At 40.6% G+C, this 20,756-nt stretch overlaps 1 protein-coding gene across 1 annotated transcript in view; it reads left to right on the top strand.

Annotated features, from left to right (window-relative positions):
- Positions 1-17,964, top strand: part of pde9aa (phosphodiesterase 9aa) — a gene marked incomplete at both ends in the record, with an annotated part of 161,290 nt that extends 143,326 nt beyond the window's left edge. The window contains 4 exon segments of the mRNA XM_080037923.1: positions 11,502-11,606; positions 13,145-13,273; positions 17,734-17,829; positions 17,914-17,964. Coding sequence (XP_079894049.1) covers positions 11,502-11,606; positions 13,145-13,273; positions 17,734-17,829; positions 17,914-17,964 — 381 coding nt within the window.
- Positions 17,965-20,756: the final 2,792 nt, after the last annotated feature.

Consider the following 20,756-nt stretch of genomic DNA (forward strand, 5'->3'; position numbering starts at 1 on the left):
AATGGCAGTTTTAATTTGACAGCGGATGGGTTGATAACAGTTTCGATTTCAAAAGGACCAATGTAACGTGGGGACAGCTTCTTAGACTCAGTGTTGAGTGGGATGTTTCTTGAAGAGAGCCAAACCTTCTGACCCATTATTCATTGTCATGGTTTAGGGGAAGGCTACAAGAAGCTTTCCCAAAGGTTTCAATTGTCAATTTCTACTGTAAGGAACGTTGTCAGGGAATGGAAGGACACAGGCACAGTTGCAGTTAAACCCAGGTCTAGCAGACCAAGAAAAGTACAAGAGCGGCATATGCGGCGGATTGTGAGAATGGTTGCACACAACCCAAAGATCACCTCCAAAGACCTGCAAGAACATCTGGCAGCAGATTGTGTATCTGTACATGGTTCTACAATTCAGTGCAATTTGCACCAAAACATCTGTATGGCCGGGTGATGAGAAGGAAGCCCTTTCTGCGCCCACGCCACAGATACAGTTGCATGGAGTATGCAAAAGCTCATTTAGACAAGCCAGCTTCATATTGGAAGAAAATGCTTTGGACTGATGAGACAAAAATTAAGTTATTTGGTCTTTATAAAAAGCAGATGTTTTGGTGCAAATTGCGCTGAATTGTTGAACGATGTACAGATGCACCATCTGCAGCCAGATGTTCTTGCAGGCCTTTGGAGGTGATCTGTGGGTTGTGTGCAACCATTCTCACAATCCTCCACCTATGCCGCTCCTGTTTTTTTCTTGGTCTGCCATGCCTGGGTTTAACTGCCACTATGCCTGTGTCCTTCCATTTCCTGACAACGTTCCCTACAGTCGAAATTGACAATTGAAACCTTTGGGAAAGCTTCTTGTAGCCTTCCCCTAAACCATGACAATGAACAATCTTTGTTTTTCAGATCTTTTGGGAGCTGTTTTGATGATCCCATTCTGTCTCACTTCAGCAGAGAGTCAAAGAGAAGTGCAACTTGCATTTAGGCACCTAAAATACATTTTCTCATGATTAAACAGACAATTATATGAGGTTCAAGGCTTAACAACATAATCCAACCAACTTTGTGTTTAAAGTCATCAGTTTTACATGCTGTTACAGGCATTAAAATCAACAAAACCACAAGGGTACCCATATTTTTGCACAGCCAGTTTTTCACATTTTATTTTATTTCATACAACCAAATACTGCTTTTCAAAAAATCTTTGTTTGGAAAACATCCCAGTACTTAACTGTTCCTGGTAAATTAAAGACATAACACTTTTATATTTTTTTTGTGAAAGCAGAGTCAATTATAATGCCGGCTGAGAGGGGTTCCCAAACTTTTTCATATGACTGTATATATATATATATATATTGCCAATTCTTCAAAATGTACTGTCAAATTATAATAACATTTAGTCTAATAATGCAGTGTTTCCCCTATATTCAATTTACAGTGGTGCTGACCCGCTGCTGAATTTTGCACAACTGTAAGGCTAATTGAAGTGATTGATTACTGAGAAAAAGGAGCAGCTGTGTTTTATCTCAAGAGAGCGCTGGACGCCTCTTTATATTAATACATATTAACACACTCACTGATAAAACATACACCACCTTTTATAACAATATTTATTTTTGAATATCAGGAAGACATGCAGGTAGATGAGGAGGATCTTCGTATCAACTGCATGTTCCTGGGTCACAGGGCGGACAGTCATTAACGTTGCGATTGATTGGCATGCTACCAAGGCGCTCCATGTATATAGTATTTGGTTGGAAAACAGCAAAGACAGTTCTGAGAAAGAGAGTTTAAGAAAATATTGAGCCATCAAATGGTTATAATATTCTGCTTTTCATTATTCGTTGCTTCCGCTCTTGGATCATGTACGTGTGTGTGTGTGTGTGTGTGTGTGTGTGTGTGTGTGTGTGTGTGTGTGTGTGTGTGTGTGTGTGTGTGTGTGTGTGTGTGTGTGTGTGTGTGTGTGTGTTAAAGTCCTGAGTTCGAGCCCCTGGGGCCTATATGGTTCGGTTAAGTGTATGACACACTTGAGTGGCTTCTCAATAAAGTGTAACAAACCTTTACAATGTTTTGATTTTTGTATGACTTTACTTATTTACTTTGGTTACTTATTCACTTTGGTTATACACAGAGCTAAGTTAAAACACATAGGCCTACTTGAGTTTGTCGTATTTTAAAATTGGCAAATAAAGGGGTCCAGAAGCACAAGGTAAGACAATATTATAGACAATTAGAGCCAGATATTAAATGAATGATGGTTCAGAGTAAGAATGTAAAATAACATAAATATGCTGGAGTGCAGTGGAACCTTATGATATTAAGACAACAGAATGTAGACCTAATATAAAAATTATGTCAGAAAAGGACAAGCTAGAGGAATTGTTCTAACTATTCCTGTCCACTCATACATAGCTGTATCTATAATACAGGTCTTTCTCATATAATTAGCATATTGTGATAAAGTTGATTATTTTCCATAATGTAATGATAATAATTGAACTTTCATATATTTTAGATTCATTGCACACCAACTGAAATATTTCAGGTCTTTTGTTGTTTTAATACTGATGATTTTGGCATACAGCTCATGAAAACCCCAAATTCCTATCTCAAAAAATTAGCATATCATGAAAAGGTACTCTAAAGGAGCTCTTAACCTAATCATCTGAATCAACTAATTAACTCTAAACACCTGCAAAAGATTCCTGAGGCTTTTAAAAACTCCCAGACTGGTTCATTACTCAAAACCGCAATCATGGGTAAGACTGCCGACCTGACTGCTTTCCAGAAGGCCATCACTGACACCCTCAAGCAAGAGGGTAAGACACAGAAAGAAATTTCTGAGCGAATAGGCTGTTCCCAGAGTGCTGTATCAAGGCACCTCAGTGGGAAGTCTGTGGGAAAGAAAAAGTGTGGCAGAAAACGCTGCACAACCAGAAGAGGTGACCGGACCCTGAGGAGGATTGTGGAGAAGGGCCGATTCCAGACCTTGGGGGACCTGCGGAAGCAGTGGACTGAGTCTGGAGTAGAAACATCCAGAGCCACCGTGCACAGGCGTGTGCAGGAAATGGGCTACAGGTGCCGCATTTCCCAGGTCAAGCCACTTTTGAACCAGAAACAGCGGCAGAAGCGCCTGACCTGGGCTACAGAGAAGCAGCACTGGACTGTTGCTCAGTGGTCCAAAGTACTTTTTTTGGATGAAAGCAAATTTTGCATGTCATTCGAAAATCAAGGTGCCAGAGTCTGGAGGAAGACTGGGGAGAAGGAAATGCCAAAATGCCTGAAGTCCAGTGTCAAGTACTCACAGTCAGTGATGGTCTGGGGTGCCATGTCAGCTGCTGGTGTTGGTCCACTGTGTTTTATCAAAGGCAGGGTCAATGCAGCTAGCTATCAGGAGATTTTGGAGCACTTCATGCTTCCATCTGCTGAAAAGCTTTATGGAGATGAAGATTTCATTTTTCAACAAGACCTGGCACCTGCTCACAGTGCCAAAACCACTGGTAAATGGTTTACTGACCATGGTATTACTGTGCTCAATTGGTCTGCCAACTCTCCTGACCTGAACCCCATAGAGAATCTGTGGGATATTGTGAAGAGGAAGTTGAGAGACACCAGACCCAACACTGTGGATGAGCTTAAGGCCGCTATCGAAGCATCCTGGGCCTCCATAACACCTCAGCAGTGCCACAGGCTGATTGCCTCCATGCCACGCCGCATTGAAGCAGTCATTTCTGCGAAAGGATTCCCGACCAAGTATTGAGTGCATAACTGAACATAATTATTTGAAGGTTGACTTTTTTGTATTAAAAACACTTTTCTTTTATTGGTCGGATGAAAATATGCTAATTTTTTTAGATTGGATTTTTGGTTTTTCTTAACTTTTTTGCCAAAATCATCAATATTAAAACAATAAAAGGCTTGAACTACTTCAGTTGTGTGTAATGAATCTAAAATATATGAAAGTATAATGTTTATCAGTACATTACAGAAAATATTGAACTTTATCACAATATGCTAATCATATGAGAAGGACCTGTATATTGCCGTGCACCACAGGATGGCGATCGTAACACAAGAGCTGTAATAACGATAGTAGTAAAATCTTTACTATCTATGAGCAAAATAAAGTGGCTAAACTAAATGTCCTCTGGCTAAACGTCAATGGTTATCTTGTTTAAAAGGGGAGTTAGACCCCTGTTCAATTTAAAAAGGTTTGTAACTGAGTATTCATTTTCATTTCATTTTCCTTTATTTAACCTCGAAAGATCAATTGAGTCTTTTACAATGACGTCGAGTTTGTACAGATACACAATATACAATGAGAATACATAACAAGTTTACACACACACACACACACACACACACACACACACAGACAACAACAATTTAAAACATTCAGATCAATTGAATGAGAGACATAATAGCCTAATTAAAACAGTTACAAGTGTAGAGGGGCTGATTCAAAATAATAATTTTAAATTGGTTAACAGTTATGAGTGTATTTATTTTAATTGTATGTTGTAGGCTGTTCCAGGAGTCAGGGGCACTATGGCTAAAAGCGGTTTTACCAAGCTCAGACCGGGCATAGGGGACATATAACATGAGCATGTCAGTTGAGCGGGTTTGATAAAGCCCATCTGAAATAAGCAGCATTTCTGTCAAATATAGTGGTAGCTTTCCAGTCAGAGCTTTATATATAAAAATATGCCAATGTGCATCACGTCTCTCCTTAAGGGAGGACCACCCAACCTTTTCATATAAAACACAATGGTGTGTATCATAAGCATCTCCTGTAATGAATCTCAAAGCAGAGTGAAATACAGAGTCTAGGAGTTTAAGGCATGAACGAGATGCATGCCGATAAACCACATCACCGTAATCAAGGACAGACATAAAAACTGCCTCAATAATCCTTTTCCTACTGAACAACGGGAAGGTGGCTTTATTCCTATAAAAATAGCCAATCTTTTGTCGGAGACGACAGACAAGATTTTTTATGTGAAATGTAAAAGAGAGTTTTTCATCTATCCAGATGCCAAGATATTTATATTCAGTGACTCTTTCAATATGAGATCCATTATTTGTGTGAATAATAAGATCATTAAAATGTGTAATTCTTGCTCTGGAAAAGCACATATATTTTGTTTTTTCTATATTAAGGACAAGCCTGAGATCCACTAGACAGTTCTGCAGGGTGTTAAAAGAGCTCTGTAGGTTCTGAACAGATTGTTGCACTGAATCAGAAATGCAATACAGTACAGTGTTGTCCGCATACAAATGGGCATGGCAGTTTTGTAGTGATGAAACAATGTTATTGATGTAAATTGTGAATAGGACTGGACCTAAAATTGAGCCCTGCGGAACACCATTTGTAACTGTTAAAAACTCAGTTTGGTAGCTTCCCAGCTTAACTGACTGCTGTCTATCAGAGAGATAGTCCCTAAACCAGCTACGTGTAGAATAATCAAAACCAATTTCATGCAGCCTCTCTAAAAGCAAATGGTGATCTAAAGTATCAAAAGCTTTTGACAGATCAACAAAAAGTGCTGCACAGTGCATTTTTTTATCGATAGCTGTAACAATGTTGTCTAAGACCAAAGTGACAGCAGATACAGTACTGTGGCCTGCCCTAAAACCAGATTGAAATGGACTCAAAATGGAAGCACTGGATAAAAAGGATTTCAACTGAGTATTAATGACTGATTCTAGAATTTTTGCCAGGCATGGGAGTTTGGAAATTGGCCTGTAATTGTTAAGATCACTTTTGTCACCCCCTTTATGTAATGGAATGACGTGAGCTTTTTTCCAGACTTTAGGAACAATACCAGAGGAGATGGAAAGATTAAAAATATGGGTTATTTGTTTTGATATGATAAGTGCAGAGAGATTTATTGAAAATGGGTCCAAATTGTCCTCTCCCATGTACTTCCTGGGGTTGATGGCAAGAAGCGCATCTACAACAATACTTGTTGGGACTTGAACAAGGCTGAAAAGAGGAGTTTTAGAGACAGGTGGTATGCTATTTTTATTTCTCGTGGTGGTAGGCGTAGAAGGCGTAGATACTCCATTGTGAAAGAGTTTACCAGCAGCTATAAAGTGTTTATTGAAAGCTAAACCAATTTCTTTCTGATCATTTAAAATCTGATAATTTATTTTTAACTGACTGGGAACAGTGCTAGAATTGTTTTTGTTATAATTCACAGCCTTCCAAAATAGTGCAGGGTTGGAGTAGCAGTTTGAAATTAGTTTGAGGTAGTAGTCTGATTTAGCTTTCCTAACCATGGATATGCACCTATTTCTGATTTGTCTGAAAGCAGTCCACTTGGAGTTTTCACCAGAGCGTCTAGCTAGGGACCATGCTTTATTTCTCTCTGCAAATATATCGGTCAATTCATTTGTGAACCAGGGGTTTGATCTATTTTTTACTCTGTGCTTTTTAAGGGGTGCATGCTTGTTCAAAATGGAGGAGAAAGTATTGGTGAAAAATTCTAAGGCCAATTCCACATCAGATATTTCACTTGTGAGATGAATGTCACTTTGATAGAGTTCATTTAAAAATGCTTGCTCGTTAAAACCTTTAAAATTACGCTTAATGATGATTTTGGGTTGAGATTTTTTAAGATGAATACTTCTGATACAGGCCACCGGGCAGTGATCACTGATTTCAAGCTCAAAGACACCAGCAGAAGCTATTTTATTGCTTTGATTTGATAATATTAAATCGATCAAAGTTGATTTTGCTGGGTTTTTTAGATTTGGTCTTGTGGGCTCAGTTATTATTTGTGTAAGATTTAGGTTGCTACATATTTCTTTGAAAGGTTCAGAGGCACCAGAAAGCCAGTCAATGTTAAAATCACCCATCATAATGACCTCTCTATTTACATATGGAGAGATTAAATGTGCTAGCTCACTCAAGGAGCTATTTACTGCTGAAGGGGGCCTGTACACACCAATTACAATAACACAATCATTTAACGATAAAGACAATTCCAAAGCAATAAATTCAAAGCAGCTTCGAACAGAGACAGCATGTAGTAATGATACAGAATAATGTGATTTAACATAGACAGCCACTCCCCCACCCCGTGTGGTCCTGTCTATTCTGAATAAACTATAATCATTTATTGCCACCATAGAGTCATGTGTACTGCTCTTCAACCATGATTCAGTCAGAACCAAGACATCTGGGTCAGCCTGAGATACTAAGATGTTAACATGGTCTAATTTATTGTGCTGAAGCAAACTTCTTATGTTTAAGTGAAGAAAACCCAAACCCTTTCTTGTTTTGAGGATGTTTGGTGAGTTTAGCTTTGATATGCTCATGTCCAGGTTATCAACAGCGGGGTGGTCCAACACAATTGACCTATTACACATAATAGGTACATTTTTCAAGTTACTTGTAATCCCAAGTGGTCTGTGGCGTGACCTGTAAAATCTATGAGGAGGGATTAATGATGATCTGACAGACTGACATACAGGGATTGGGTGAGTTTTTATAGTAATGGATGTTCCAGGCCTGGAGGGGGCGCTAGATGCATGGGGACTAGTGGTCATGGAGGCTGTGTCACGTGAGCTAACTACCTCTTGACTGACCAGGTGTGGAGATAGTCAATCATGCTGGACAGAGTTCGCAAGAGGAGTGACGCTAGGAACCGATTTTATTGTTAAGAGCATATTGCTGGCCAGAAGATGTTTCCCTTGTTTGTTTAAATGCAAACCATCGCTGGCAAAGAAAGACGGTCTGTTCCAGAAAACGTTAAAATTGTCGACAAAGGGAATGCCCATGGAGAGACAATACTGTTTGAGCCAAACATGAAGTTGGCGTGCGCGGCTGAATTTGATGTCACCAAATCGAGGGGAAGGCATGGGACCAGAGACGATACATTGTTTCCCAGCGGTCAGGACGGAATCGATTAGGGCTTTAAAATCAGTTTTAAGACTTTCTGACTTTTCTGACTTAAGGTCATTTGAGCCGATATGTGTCACGACCATAGATGCAGCGGGATTACTGTGGATAATGTGTGGTAGCACTGAGTTGATGTGGGATACCTGGGCACCGGGATAGCAGAAGGTCTCCGCCCTCGGCAGGAGAACTTGTCGGACCATGGATGAGCCAATGAGGAGGCACTGGAGCTCCGCTGCTCGGCCCTGCTGCGCTGCAGAGCAACCAGGTGAAGGCCGGGCTGGATCATTAGCCTGCAGTGTTGATGCCCGCGGTCCAGAGCGGCAAAGTTGCGTAGGTTGAGCCGGGCGTCTGGTGGATCCTTCTGATCGTCTGATGATGGCATCCTGCAGCATCCTGCGTCGGTTCTCTCCCGTGTTGGAACGACGAGACGTCTGGGAAACACCGGCCACAGGTGGAGAGGAGACAGCGGCGGCGTAGGAAGCGGCGGCGGGCAGCGAAGTGACAGCGGAGGAAGAGGAGGCGGCGGGTATCGGAACAGCGGAGGGGTAGGACGTGGTGGCGCGTGCCAGGGCAGTGGTGGTATCCCTGTCCACAGGTGAACCGTGGCCAACTGGACGTGGCTGGAACCGGGGAGGAGAGCTAGAGCCATTTGCCATTGATGGAAACTCCTGTAGGCTCATAACTTCGAATCTGTTGCCAAGCTCCAGGCGCTGCGGTGTTGGGGGAGTCCGCGGACGACCACAATGTTTACCCTTGCGGGCTGTTAACCAATTTATCGGTTTAACAGGGGTCGAGCTCAGCGGGAATTGTCCATCCCCTTTGTTGACAGTCGCTGCCAGCTTAGGTTTTGCACCAAGTAGACTCCACTGATCGTTGGGTATGGCTAACACGGGCCCTGGCACAGTGACAGGAGAAGAGGATCCCACAATGGCGGAGCCGGGCCACGGGAGAGTAGGATCATCGCCTGTCATGCAGAGGGAGCCGCAGCCAGAGGATCTTAGGGCGACAAGGTGCTTCATTTGAGTGGAAGCAACAGAGGATAGCTCCATGATGATGTCGTTTTTACCCCTGAGTTCAGCTTGCAGACCAGAGATCCTCTCCTTCAGTCGACCTAAGGTAAGATTGCATTCACACGTTTGTAGCATAGTGGTAGCTGGTGCTAGCTTGCTGTATGGAGCTGCTGCGTTCAGTGCAGGGTTGGTGATATCCCGTGTAGATGGTAGAGCCTTGGCCCAGCCTGGCCTGGTGGGGATGGTGAAGCCTGTGCTGTTGCTCAGGTGAGCGTGCTACTGCTGTTGCTCAGGTGAGCGTGAGCTGCGTGTGCTGCGTGAGCTGCGTGTGTACATTGTGTTTAGCCACCAAAGCATCACTGTCTCTGAGCTTACTGCTGTCAGTCACTGCCTCATGTAACTTCAGGCTGCAGCACATAATACACATGATCGCCAGTCATATTCTCTGTGAAATTATTGATTTAGGGGATAATGCTTTGTTAGCTAGGTGGAGCTGTTGTTAAACATATTGGCCGATGTAAGAGTGTAGAATGGAAACTTTCACCTTATGTGTCAGACGTTAATGTCTTTCACCCCACTTTTTAAAATGAGCTGTTTATTTTAATGTGGTGGCACTTTTTGTGTTTTATTTATAAGAGTTTATATCGGTATGTGATTGACCTACTTGTGATAATTGTGAATTAAAGAGACGGATTTCAGAAAATGTACACAAAGCTTCGTTGCTTCATTCATCTTCTACCTCAACATCTACTTTTTACCACCGTACTGGCCACTTGGGACCCTTAACAAACTGACTTATGTTACTGTCTACTAGCACCATAACCGGTGGAAACTGTGTCTTGTTATTATTCACCGCTAGGTGATCGCCGCCAGTAAAACAAAACGAAGAAACGCTGGGTGATCGCCGCGAGTAAAACAAAACAAAGAAGAAATTTTGTGTTCCGGTGGAGCTCCGCTCCCCCATGGGTCTGCAAATAGGTGCCTCTCGGTTTCTGTGGGTGGAGGTCTGCAGCGGAAGTTCGTGTGGGTGGAGGTCTGCAGCCAGACCCCTCTCACATAGGATGCAGTTTTCAACACTAACAATCTTGGCCGCATGAAGTAGGACATCCGGGTACTTCTAACCATCCTAAATCTGGCCACAAGAGACTCTGAAAGTTGTACTTTCACTTTTGAAACATGATAATAATAATATTTCTGTACTTTTACTCAAGTTAAATTTTGAATGCTGGACCTTTACTGTGTAGCATTACTTTTGTTGGTAACTTAAGGACCTGCATCATACCAGAAAAAGCCCTTACTGTGTGTTTGCTACTTAAGCTTCTGTGGCTACACACTGCTGGGGCCTATCCGAAAACTTTTTTTTGCATAGGAAATTTCCTTTCCTATCGAGATGAACCGGAAGTACTCGGCGGATAGGTGATCCGAATTCTCCAAATGCTTAGGAAAGGCATAGGAAAGGAGCCTCGATTCATCCTTTAACCCTCCTTTAGCATAGGTTACTCCGGACCAACCTATGCTAAAGGAAAGGAGATAGTGGTATCCCATAATCCTTTACGGCGGCAAGATTTAAAGCAACAGGCCACCGCCGGAGTTTACAGACTCTACACGAATACGAACGAGAGGTAAAACAGAAGAGAGGAGAGGAGAAGAGAGGAAGATTTAACTCGGCTAAAACCAAATACCCCCCCCCCCCCCCCCCCCCCACACACACACACACACAGGCTAAAGATAATAAAGAACTCATAAAAGACCAACATCATAATAGTTATTTTCATTGTACATAATTTACACCATAAGAAAATAAAATACCAACTTCACATTTAATGAAGTTACTGGGGGCAGTTCATTTCAACATCAACACAAGTGTAGCCTCTTTTTATTCCACATGTGAATTGGGATATATGGGAGTGATTCTCACTCTGTTGGCGACCACCTGATTAAAATCAATATGAAAAGAACGCATGGATCAAACGAGCGCTTGTTGTGGTCAATTTTCGGAGAATAGGCTATAGTGTAGTTTCACGCTAGTGACTCACGTCAGCAATACTCGCCGTCGCGCAATGACGTCGGTTAGGAAAAGTGGAGTCGAATTCATTTGAAACAGCGCTGTCCTTTCCTATGTTCGATACGAAGCACCTTTCATCTCTCCTTAACCCCGATGACGTTTAGGGGTTAAGGCATAGGAAAGGAGGCTTATAGGTTAGGAGATTGGACTTTTCGGATAGGCCCTTGGTCTTCTTATAACTTAGGACTTAGTTAAATTAACTAAACTTACCGTACATACTGAGTGACACTGTGTTTTCATCACTTTAAAGATATAATGCATTTAATACTTAATTGAGCAGCTGACAGATGTTGATATTCATACAATCAATTAAAGCGTTTTGCTAAAAGAGGTTAGCCATCTTACCGTTTAATTAAAGCGTTTTGCCATGCTAAAAGAGGTTAGCCATCTTACCGTTTGTCAAATAAGCAGGATGATTCATTCTCGGTTAATGTAGAAGCAAGGTTATCATCTACTATATGCTTTGCAGTGATGTATTTACTACTGGTAATATAATAAGCCTGTAATAATGGTGACCTTTGCCCTCTGTGCAGCTGAAGATGGTGCTTATTAAGTGCTGCGACATCTCCAACGAGGTGCGGCCCATGGAGGTGGCTGAGCCCTGGGTCGACTGCCTGCTTGAGGAGTACTTCATGCAGGTGGGTCCACCAAAGGGGGGAAATATTTTCAAACCGAGCGCAACATTAACATGTGGCCATATTTGCTGGTAAGGCTTTAGAAATAGTGTTTAGACCCAAAGTCACAACAAAACCGCATTCGGAGGTGGTTTACCTTACTTGTGTCCGATGTGTCAGCATTCAAATAGTAGTGTAAACAGCTATGTGACTTTAGTCCACATTAGGGAACGCCTACTCAACTGCCGCGCCCTTCCCGAGCGGAAATACGTTAAATGCATCACTAGTGGAAGCAACTAACGTATATGAAGCCTTTAGTGTGAGCGCATACAAGCATTAGAAATGACAAGCTTTCTGTCCTCTGTTTTCACCGCGTAGAACGATAGATAGTATATAAAAGCGTAGAACTGATAACACGGATGACATGATGCTATTGACTGGTGCACTGCAGGGCTGTGATACGCTAACTTACTGTTCTTATCTGCTTCAAAATAAAAGTCAACTCGCGTTTGGCTAGTAACATGCTTTTAATGTGAAGGTGCACAGGAAATGTTCTGTTTGCACAAGCAGTAACTTAACTGTTTTAATGTAGAAAGCTGTGGCTGTGCACGCCATACTAACGTCCTACTCGTACTCATTTTGACGTCAATTTGAGTGTGACGGTTGTGTATGCTAGTTTGGGTAGGCGAGAAATTCCCGGATGAATACTAACTTCCGGGAACATTTTGTGTATGGATCGTTTGGATACTCTTCCTACTCAACCGCCCCACAATGCATTGCGTCTTTTCAAACGACAAGGACGTTTTTTTTTTATTCTTTATTTACAATTCTGCATATCCTGCACAACACAGGACTGTATGTAAAAATGTAGTTCTATATCTAACCTGTGGAGGGCGGTAATACGCTTAACTGGTCTAGACGGCCGGAATCTTATAAGAAGAAGAAGAAATTCTTTATTGCTTGAGTATACTTCATTGTGAATGTTTCGACGAACCTCGCATACACAATCGATAGTTAAGTAGACAGTATGGAGTATAAACATGTTGAGTATGTAGGAGGGAGGATGTAAGTATGGCTTTTCGCGCACAGCCTGTGTGCCTCTGGTAGGCTACCGGCAAGAGTTTATCAGACGTTAGAATAGCTGCCCAAGCATCATTCACCAGCCAAGTGACGGGTGGGCTTAATAACTTAATCGCCTAAGACTACATTGACCCGCACTTGGCGAGTAATACATTTTAAAAGCAAAATAGCAAATAAAAACAGCAACGCAAACGGAAATTATGTACGTGTTGATTTAAATACAGAGCGGGGAAGTCAAATCAGATCACAAATGGACAGAAAAGATGCATGTGTACTGCCAGGTGTGAACACACGGACTGTGAGCTGTCCTCTTGTATCCGTATCACTCAGATCAGATGTTATTGCTAGGTGGAAACAGGGTCTAAGTTACATGTAGCATCATTCATTTAGGTAATGAACAAAGAAAGTCTGCAAAAGACAATGTCTTCCCTCTATTATTATGTATGCATGTTGATGACCATTTGTCTGTCTGTGCTGATTAGAGTGACAGGGAGCGGACTGAAGGGCTTCCTGTGGCTCCCTTTATGGACAGAGAAAAGGTCACCAAGCCCACGGCTCAGATTGGCTTCATCAAGTTCGTCCTCATCCCCATGTTTGAGACCGTAATGAAGGTGAATATGCAGGACAGTGATGGTGCTGATGATGATGATCGTAGTAGTAGAGTTGTAAAGTGGGAGGAGCCACTGCTTGTGGAAGTATTTAACTCCAATGTGAAGAAGCCTAGAATCCAAAGTAAGTGGTGCGAACAATCCGTGTGTCTTCCATTCAATCAATATCCATTGAAAAAACAAAAAGTGACCTGTTATTTTAATAATCAATCTCATCTACATTTTATATTATACTAAAAACACACTTTTCTTTATTTTTAATCACAATTCTTGACCAGGATATCTTATATGAGAATAATGGCCTAAATGTTGATTTTGAAAATTACATTTAGCAATTAAGTATTCGAGGTTCCGGTGTCATGCCAAAGTTACCCCTATAAGAAGTGTGTGTGTGTGTGTGTGTGTGTGTGTGTGTGTGTGTGTGTGTGTGTGTGTGTGTGTGTGTGTGTGTGTGTGTGTGTGTGCGTGTGTGTGTGTGTGTGTGCGTGTGTGTGTGTGTGTGTGTGTGCGTGTGTGTGCGTGTGTGTGTGGGGGGGAGGGGGGTTAGCCATTAGGCAAGGGTAGGCAATTGCCTTGGGTCCTGGGCTACCAGGGGTACCCATAATCATCTAATAAAATTATGATTGAGATTTTTTTACCCATGAATGAACTTCATCAAATAATTGACGCTGACGTGCGGGCCTCCGCATTCCACCAGGAACCCCGGTGCCGTGCGTAAACGTGCAACTCCGCTACGTGCCTACATGTGCCTCTCTGTGTACAAATGAAACGATCGATCGATTGCTGATTGAGAAAAAGAGATTGAAGAGAGACAGCAGGCTCAACACAGTTTTATCTTAAAACCTTAAATGTCACAATGACAGAAGCACATAACCGGCCGGGGCGTTGCATTGTGTGTGTGTGCCCATATTTGTCGATGAAAGGTGAAACTTGTCTGGCAACACATTAAATCAATTAACAAGTCAGCCTACCCACCATACAAACATATCAAGAATTAAAGGGCTTATGTCTCAGCAAGATTTAGAAAAAGTCCATGCATTTAACTTTAGTAGACTTGACTACTGTAACAGTGTCCTTGCAGGCCTTCCAAAAAAATCTATCAGACAGCTTCAGCTACTGTAATTCAGAACGCTGCTGCTCGAGTCCTCACCAGGACCAAAAAAGTGGATCACATCACCCCAGTTCTGAGGTCTTTACACTGGCTTCCTGTCACTCAAATAATTGATTTCAAAATATTGATGTTGGTTTATAAAGCCCTAAATGGTTTAGGGACAAAATAAATTTCTGATCTGCTGATACGTTATGAACCGTCCAGAGCCCTTAGGTCATCTTGGACAGGTCTACTTACAGTCCCTAGAGTTAGGACTAAACAAGGAGAAGCAGCTTTTAGTTTTTATGCACCAAATATCTGGAACAAACTCCCAGAAAACTTGAGGTCTGCTGCAATTCTCAGCTCTTTTAAATCAAGTCTGAAGAATTTTCTGTTTCCATTTTAACCTGTTATTTTAATTTAATTTAAATGTTCTATTTCTATTAATTCGCTTTTAAATGTTTTATTCATTCGTGTATTATGTATTTTAATCTTGCCCGTGTAAAGCACTTTGAATGGCCTTGCGTCTGAATTGTGCTATATAAATAAACTTGTCTTGCCTTGCCTTGGCTATTGTCCAATGTTACAGTCATATGAAAAAGTTTGGGACCCCCTTCTAATTTTGGGGATTTTTGTTCATCATTAGCTGGGATTTCAAAGAAGCAAATTCCTTTTCATATATGACATACCTTAGGTAAACAGAAGCAATTCAGCAGTGTCATTTTGTTTATTGGAATAATAGAAAATATGCAATAGGCATCATAACAAAATTTGACTGGTGCATAAATTTGGGCACCCCAAAAGAAAAATGACATCAGTACTTAGTTGAGCCTCCTTTTGCAAAAGTAACAGCCTCTAGACGCCATCGGTAGCCTGTGATGAGTGTCTGGATCCTGGATGTAGGTATTTTGAACATTCTTACATACTAAAGCAATCCAGTTCAGTTAAATGTGATGGCTGCCGAGCATGGAAAGCCCGCTTCAAATCATCCCATAGATTTTCGATGATATTCAAGTCATTGGACTGCGACGGCCATATCAGAACATTGTACTTTTCCCTCTGCAGGAATTTGAACTGTGTTAAGGGTCATTGTCTTGTTGGAATATCCAACCCCTGCGCAACTTCAACTTTGTGACTGATGCTTGAACATTATCCTGAATAATCTGTTGAAACTGGGTTGAATTCATCCGACTATCCACTTTAACCAGGGCCCCAGTCCCTGAAGTAGCCACACAGCCAAATTTGATAGTAGGTAGCAGGTGTTTTTCTTGGAATGCAGTTTTCTTCTTTCGCCATGCAAAGCGCTTTTTATAAAGACCAAATAACTTAATTTTTGTCTCATCAGTCCAAATCATTTTCTTCCAATATGAATCTGGCTTGTCTAAATGAGCTTTTGCATACTCTGCATCTGTGGCGTGGGCGCAGAAAGGGCTTCCTCCTCATCACCCGGCCATACAGATGTTTTGGTGCAAATTGCGCTGAATTGTTGAACGATGTACAGATACACCATCTGCAGCCAGATGTTCTTGCAGGTCTTTGGAGGTGATCTTTGGGTTGTGTGCAACCATTTTCACAATCCTCCACCTATGCCGCTCCTGTTTTTTTCTTGGTCTGCCATGCCTGTTTAACTGCCACTGTGCCTGTGTCCTTCCATTTCCTGACAACGTTCCCTACAGTCAAAATTGACCATTGAAACCTTTGGGAAAGCTTCTTGTAGCCTTCCCCTAAACCATGACAATGAATAATCTTTGTTTTTCAGATCTTTTGGGAGCTGCTTTGATGATCCCATTCTGTCTCACTTCAGCAGAGAGTCAAAGAGAAGTGCAACTTGCATTTAGGCACCTAAAATACCTTTTCTCATGATTAAACAGACATTGCTATGAGGTTCAAGGCTTAACAACATAATCCAACCAATTTTGTGTTTAAAGTCATCAGTTTAACATACTGTTATAGGCATTAAAATCAACAAAACCACAAGGGTTCCTATATTTTTGCACAGCCAGTTTTTCACATTTTATTTTATTTCATACAACCAAATACTGCTTTTCAAAAAATCTTTGTTTGGAAAACATCCCAGTAGTTAGCTGTTCCTGGTAAATTAAAGACATACCACTTCTATCTTTTTTTTTTCAAGAGTCAATTATAATGCCGGCTGAGAGGGGTTCCCAAACTTTTTCATATGACTGTATAAATGACCTGAGTTGAGCTAGGCTATTTGTAAAATAAAGCACTGACTGAGAGCATAGTCAGCCGCGGGGACTCACTTATCGGGGGTAAAGCTATCTTTTCAGCCAAAATATGTTTCCCCATCAACATTTGGTTGTTTGTCCAGTTTTGATCTGGATGGTTCATCTGATGAGCTGTTGATGTAGATCTAGCGACCAACAGCGGAGGTTTCTTTCGCTGTTTAGACCATTCCTCGTTTCCTCTGAGCAGCACAGTCTGCCATGCGTTTCCACTAGACTACCGACAGTAGGCGGGGTTTATGCCGGACAGTGATAGCCACGGCGCTGGCCGCACATAGCTTGTGCCATTGTGGCTTTAAAGATTATTTCGAACTTTACAAATGAAAATGCAACTTTTTTACATTTTGTTTCTCTCATTTACCACACTTTGTGTTAAGGGAGACATGGAAAATAAAGAAATAAATAGGAATCAATGTTTTACAGGCATATTTTGAATAAAGCAGTCGGTTTAAACATGAAATCAAACTTGTTTTTTTGTTTTGATTTCCAAACGGATATGGAAAATACACGGATTAAGACGCTTCTCCTTAGCACTCTGTGGTGGAAATGAGTAGACATGGTTAGACTTGCCCTAATGTCTAGTTGTACGATTTTAATAGCTCCAACTATATGTACATATTTATAATATCTAATGTTAAATTCTCCTATGTCTGTACTACTGTACTGTATTGACTGAGCATCCTGCATGTTGTTTTACTGTGTCTTGCTCTCAGGTGCATGAAGAAGAGCACCTCCCTCACCTAACCCTAACCCTGGCAGGGAGGGAAACCATCACATTAAACACAAATACACCCATATGAATTCTGTTCATAATAATGCTCCTGACACTTTGATGAATCAGTATTGACAATAGAATCATTTATTTTATAATTGTATGCCATATCATTACATATCGACATACGAGATTGAGTTCATTTACATTTAATAGAAGGCCATAATACAAAATTCAACGCAACAACCAGCATACAATAGTTTTACTTGTTATTCCTTTCTCAAATTATATTATTCTCGTTATTTTTCAACTCTTTAAAATTCATTTAATCACATTTAAACTGCTCAACAGTGACAGGTACATAGCAAATGTGTAATGTGTGTGTGTGTGTGTGTGTGTGTGTGTGTGTGTGTAGCTGTTCCCACAGATTGAGGAGGCGATGGTACAGCCACTCAGAGAGTCAAGAGACCGATACGAAGAACTCAAACAGATTGATGACGCCATGAATGAGGTTGGAGGATTTCTATACTGTGTGGATTAATTTCATGTGTCAACGCTTCCAACTGTCACTGATAATAAGAAATGTTCCCTGCAGGTGCAGAAGAAGAAAAGTGAGAACTTGACCATTGGAGGGAAGAAGAAGTAACGTGTTTTGAAGTGGTAGGAAAGAAGAGAAGTTTGAAGTGTCTGGCCCAGGTCTCAGATCACAGTGGCTAACACCTAGATCTGATCCTCTGTTTCAGCACCGCTGAGTGTAGAGCACCAGAGTGAAGCAGTGAACTGGAGCAGTCAGACACGGGGGCCTGTTATGGGCTGAACAGCTTTCCATAGCTCGCTCCTCTCCTGTTGAAGGGCAGACCAGCAACGGAAAAGCAGAAGATTTCAGAGGTTGTGATGGACAGCAGCTCTGAGACAGTGTTCCATTATTGATAGTCAAGGACCAAATGGACAATCCAAAGCATTCTTCAGGAAATGTCAAATTGTGTACAGCCCAGATTACAGATTGTACAGATTTTATTAAACTTTGTTCTTTCCTACAAACAAATAAAAGGATTACTTTAAATACTAAATATTGTCTGAACATTTTACCACTGAGCAAAATACTTTTGTTACTGTTGAAACCTAGTTCTTACCTGCAACACAACAACTTCAAAACGGTTTAAAGCAGTGCTTCTCAAATGGTGGGGCGCGCCCCCCTGGGGGGGGCGCCGTGAGTTGTCAGGGGGAGCGCGGGCTGCCTTGATTTGCAACTGACAAAAAAAAAAAAACTTTTTAGTTACACTCGGTACCCTAGAGGACAAAAACGTCCTCTCCCTATACACTGCCATAAAAACAGTATACAGTAATATTTTTTTCTACTTTTTTTTTTACAAACCTTTTATCCCACTTGACCTCTTTACATACATATCAAATATTTATTAATTTGTAATGGCTTTTAACCCTTTACATGCAAGCTTATGTGATGATGTGAGCCATTTTTATTTAAAAAAAACACAATAATTGAAACATTTCTCATATAATAGATGCAAAGTGGATTTTTTTGAGTGGGATAATCAGACTCTAGGATATGTTAATGATTTGCAATAAAACTGCTTTTGATACATGTTTAGTATTTGTGCAGTCACAGATGCAAATAAATAATCACACTCGTGACCCTAGAGGACAAAAACGTCCTCTCCCTATTAACTGCCCTAGAAACATTATACAGTAATATTTTTTTCTACTTTTTTTTTTACAAACCTTTTATCCCACTTGACCTCTTTACATACATATCAAATATTCATTCATTTGTAATTGCTTTTAACCCTTTACATGCAAGCTTATGTGATGACGTGAGCCATTTTTATTAAAAAAAACACAATAATTGAAACATTTCTCATATAATAGATGCAAAGTGGATTTTTTTGAGTGGGATAATCCGACTCTAGGATATGTTAATGATTTGCAATAAAACTGCTTTTGATACATGTTTAGTATTTGTGCAGTCACAGATGCAAATAAATACTCACACTCATCCTCTCCCTATAAACTGCCCTAAAAACATTATACAGTAATATTTTTTTCTACTTTTTTTTTGAAAACCTTTCAACCCACTTGACCTCTTTACATACATATCAACTATTAATTCATTGTTAGTTGCTTTTAACCTTTTCATTCCAGTTTCTTTGATGATGTCAACAAAGTAACAAAGTGAACCTGTGCAGCCACCTGAAAACCCACAAATTGCACCTTACAGCTGCACACATATGCATGCGCACAAAGACACACACACACATACACACACAGTAATTTCACAACACACACACAGACACAACCCTACGGTATCCATATGGATCCACACTTTCCATTAATTTCTCATATTTATTATGTTTAGGCCTGCAACTCTAAAAAATTACAAAAAAGTACAAAAATGGTTTTAGGGAGCATATTTGATCCTCAAAAAAACCAGGAGGAAATAAATGATTGAGCTAGATAGGGCTAAAAAAAGCAATGTTGGTGTCTTAAGTGTTGGATTATTGCCTAATATCATCAAATTTACATGTGTTTGTTATCATGGCTATGGTTTGAGAAAATAAAGTTTAAATTGGGCCATTTTTTCCATACACGTTTGAGTTTGTAAAGTTTGGCTGTGTGTACACAAACACACACACTATATTTTCTCAATACACACATGCACCACACACTAGCATCCCTACCAACACACTCACACCATTTAGGTTGAATTTTTTTTTTCTATTGCACTGTGGGGGGCAGGACCGACAACCTGGAAAATTGCTTGTAATTCAACCCTATGCCAAATATAGGGAAATGGTTCAAAATTGTGAAGGTGTTGAAAATGATAAAATTTGATGCTTTATGTTGAGGATGAAAGCATAAAATCATTGAAAAAAATATTTTATGCTGTAATGACAGCAGGATCAAATTGGTAAAAAAAGGCCATTTTGAATGGGAGTCAATAGGGGACAAAAACATCCTTAGGGAGCTGAGTGTAACAAAAAAGTGTACAGCCTTTATAATAGATGGTACAAAGTTGCTGAGTAGAAATTCACAAAATATTTGAAAAAAAAAATCCCTGGCCAAAAATATTTCAGTTAACATAAGCACAGCCAAAGTTATACACAAAAAAGAGCGTAAAAAAAGTGCGAAAGGACAAAAACGTCCCCAAGAGCACCTAAGGGTTAAGTGCTAGCAAGCGCTATGTGTGCTTGTGTATGGTCATATCCGCACGAAAGGCCGCGATTTACAGTGAATAAATGTCCAAGTGTCTCTGTAGGTTATTTAAAAAGAAATCAAGCAAGTAGACTAATAATAACGTTAATTAATTATTGGTTATCGCATGACAGAAGGCCTATTGGCCCATAATAATAAAAAAACACCACCTTAACTATGTTTACAGTTTAAAAATATTTTGAATGAAATGCAAACCTCAGTGAATCA

Source organism: Ammodytes marinus, assembly GCF_949987685.1.
Source record: "Ammodytes marinus genome assembly, chromosome: 12".
NCBI classification, from domain to species: domain Eukaryota; kingdom Metazoa; phylum Chordata; class Actinopteri; order Uranoscopiformes; family Ammodytidae; genus Ammodytes; species Ammodytes marinus.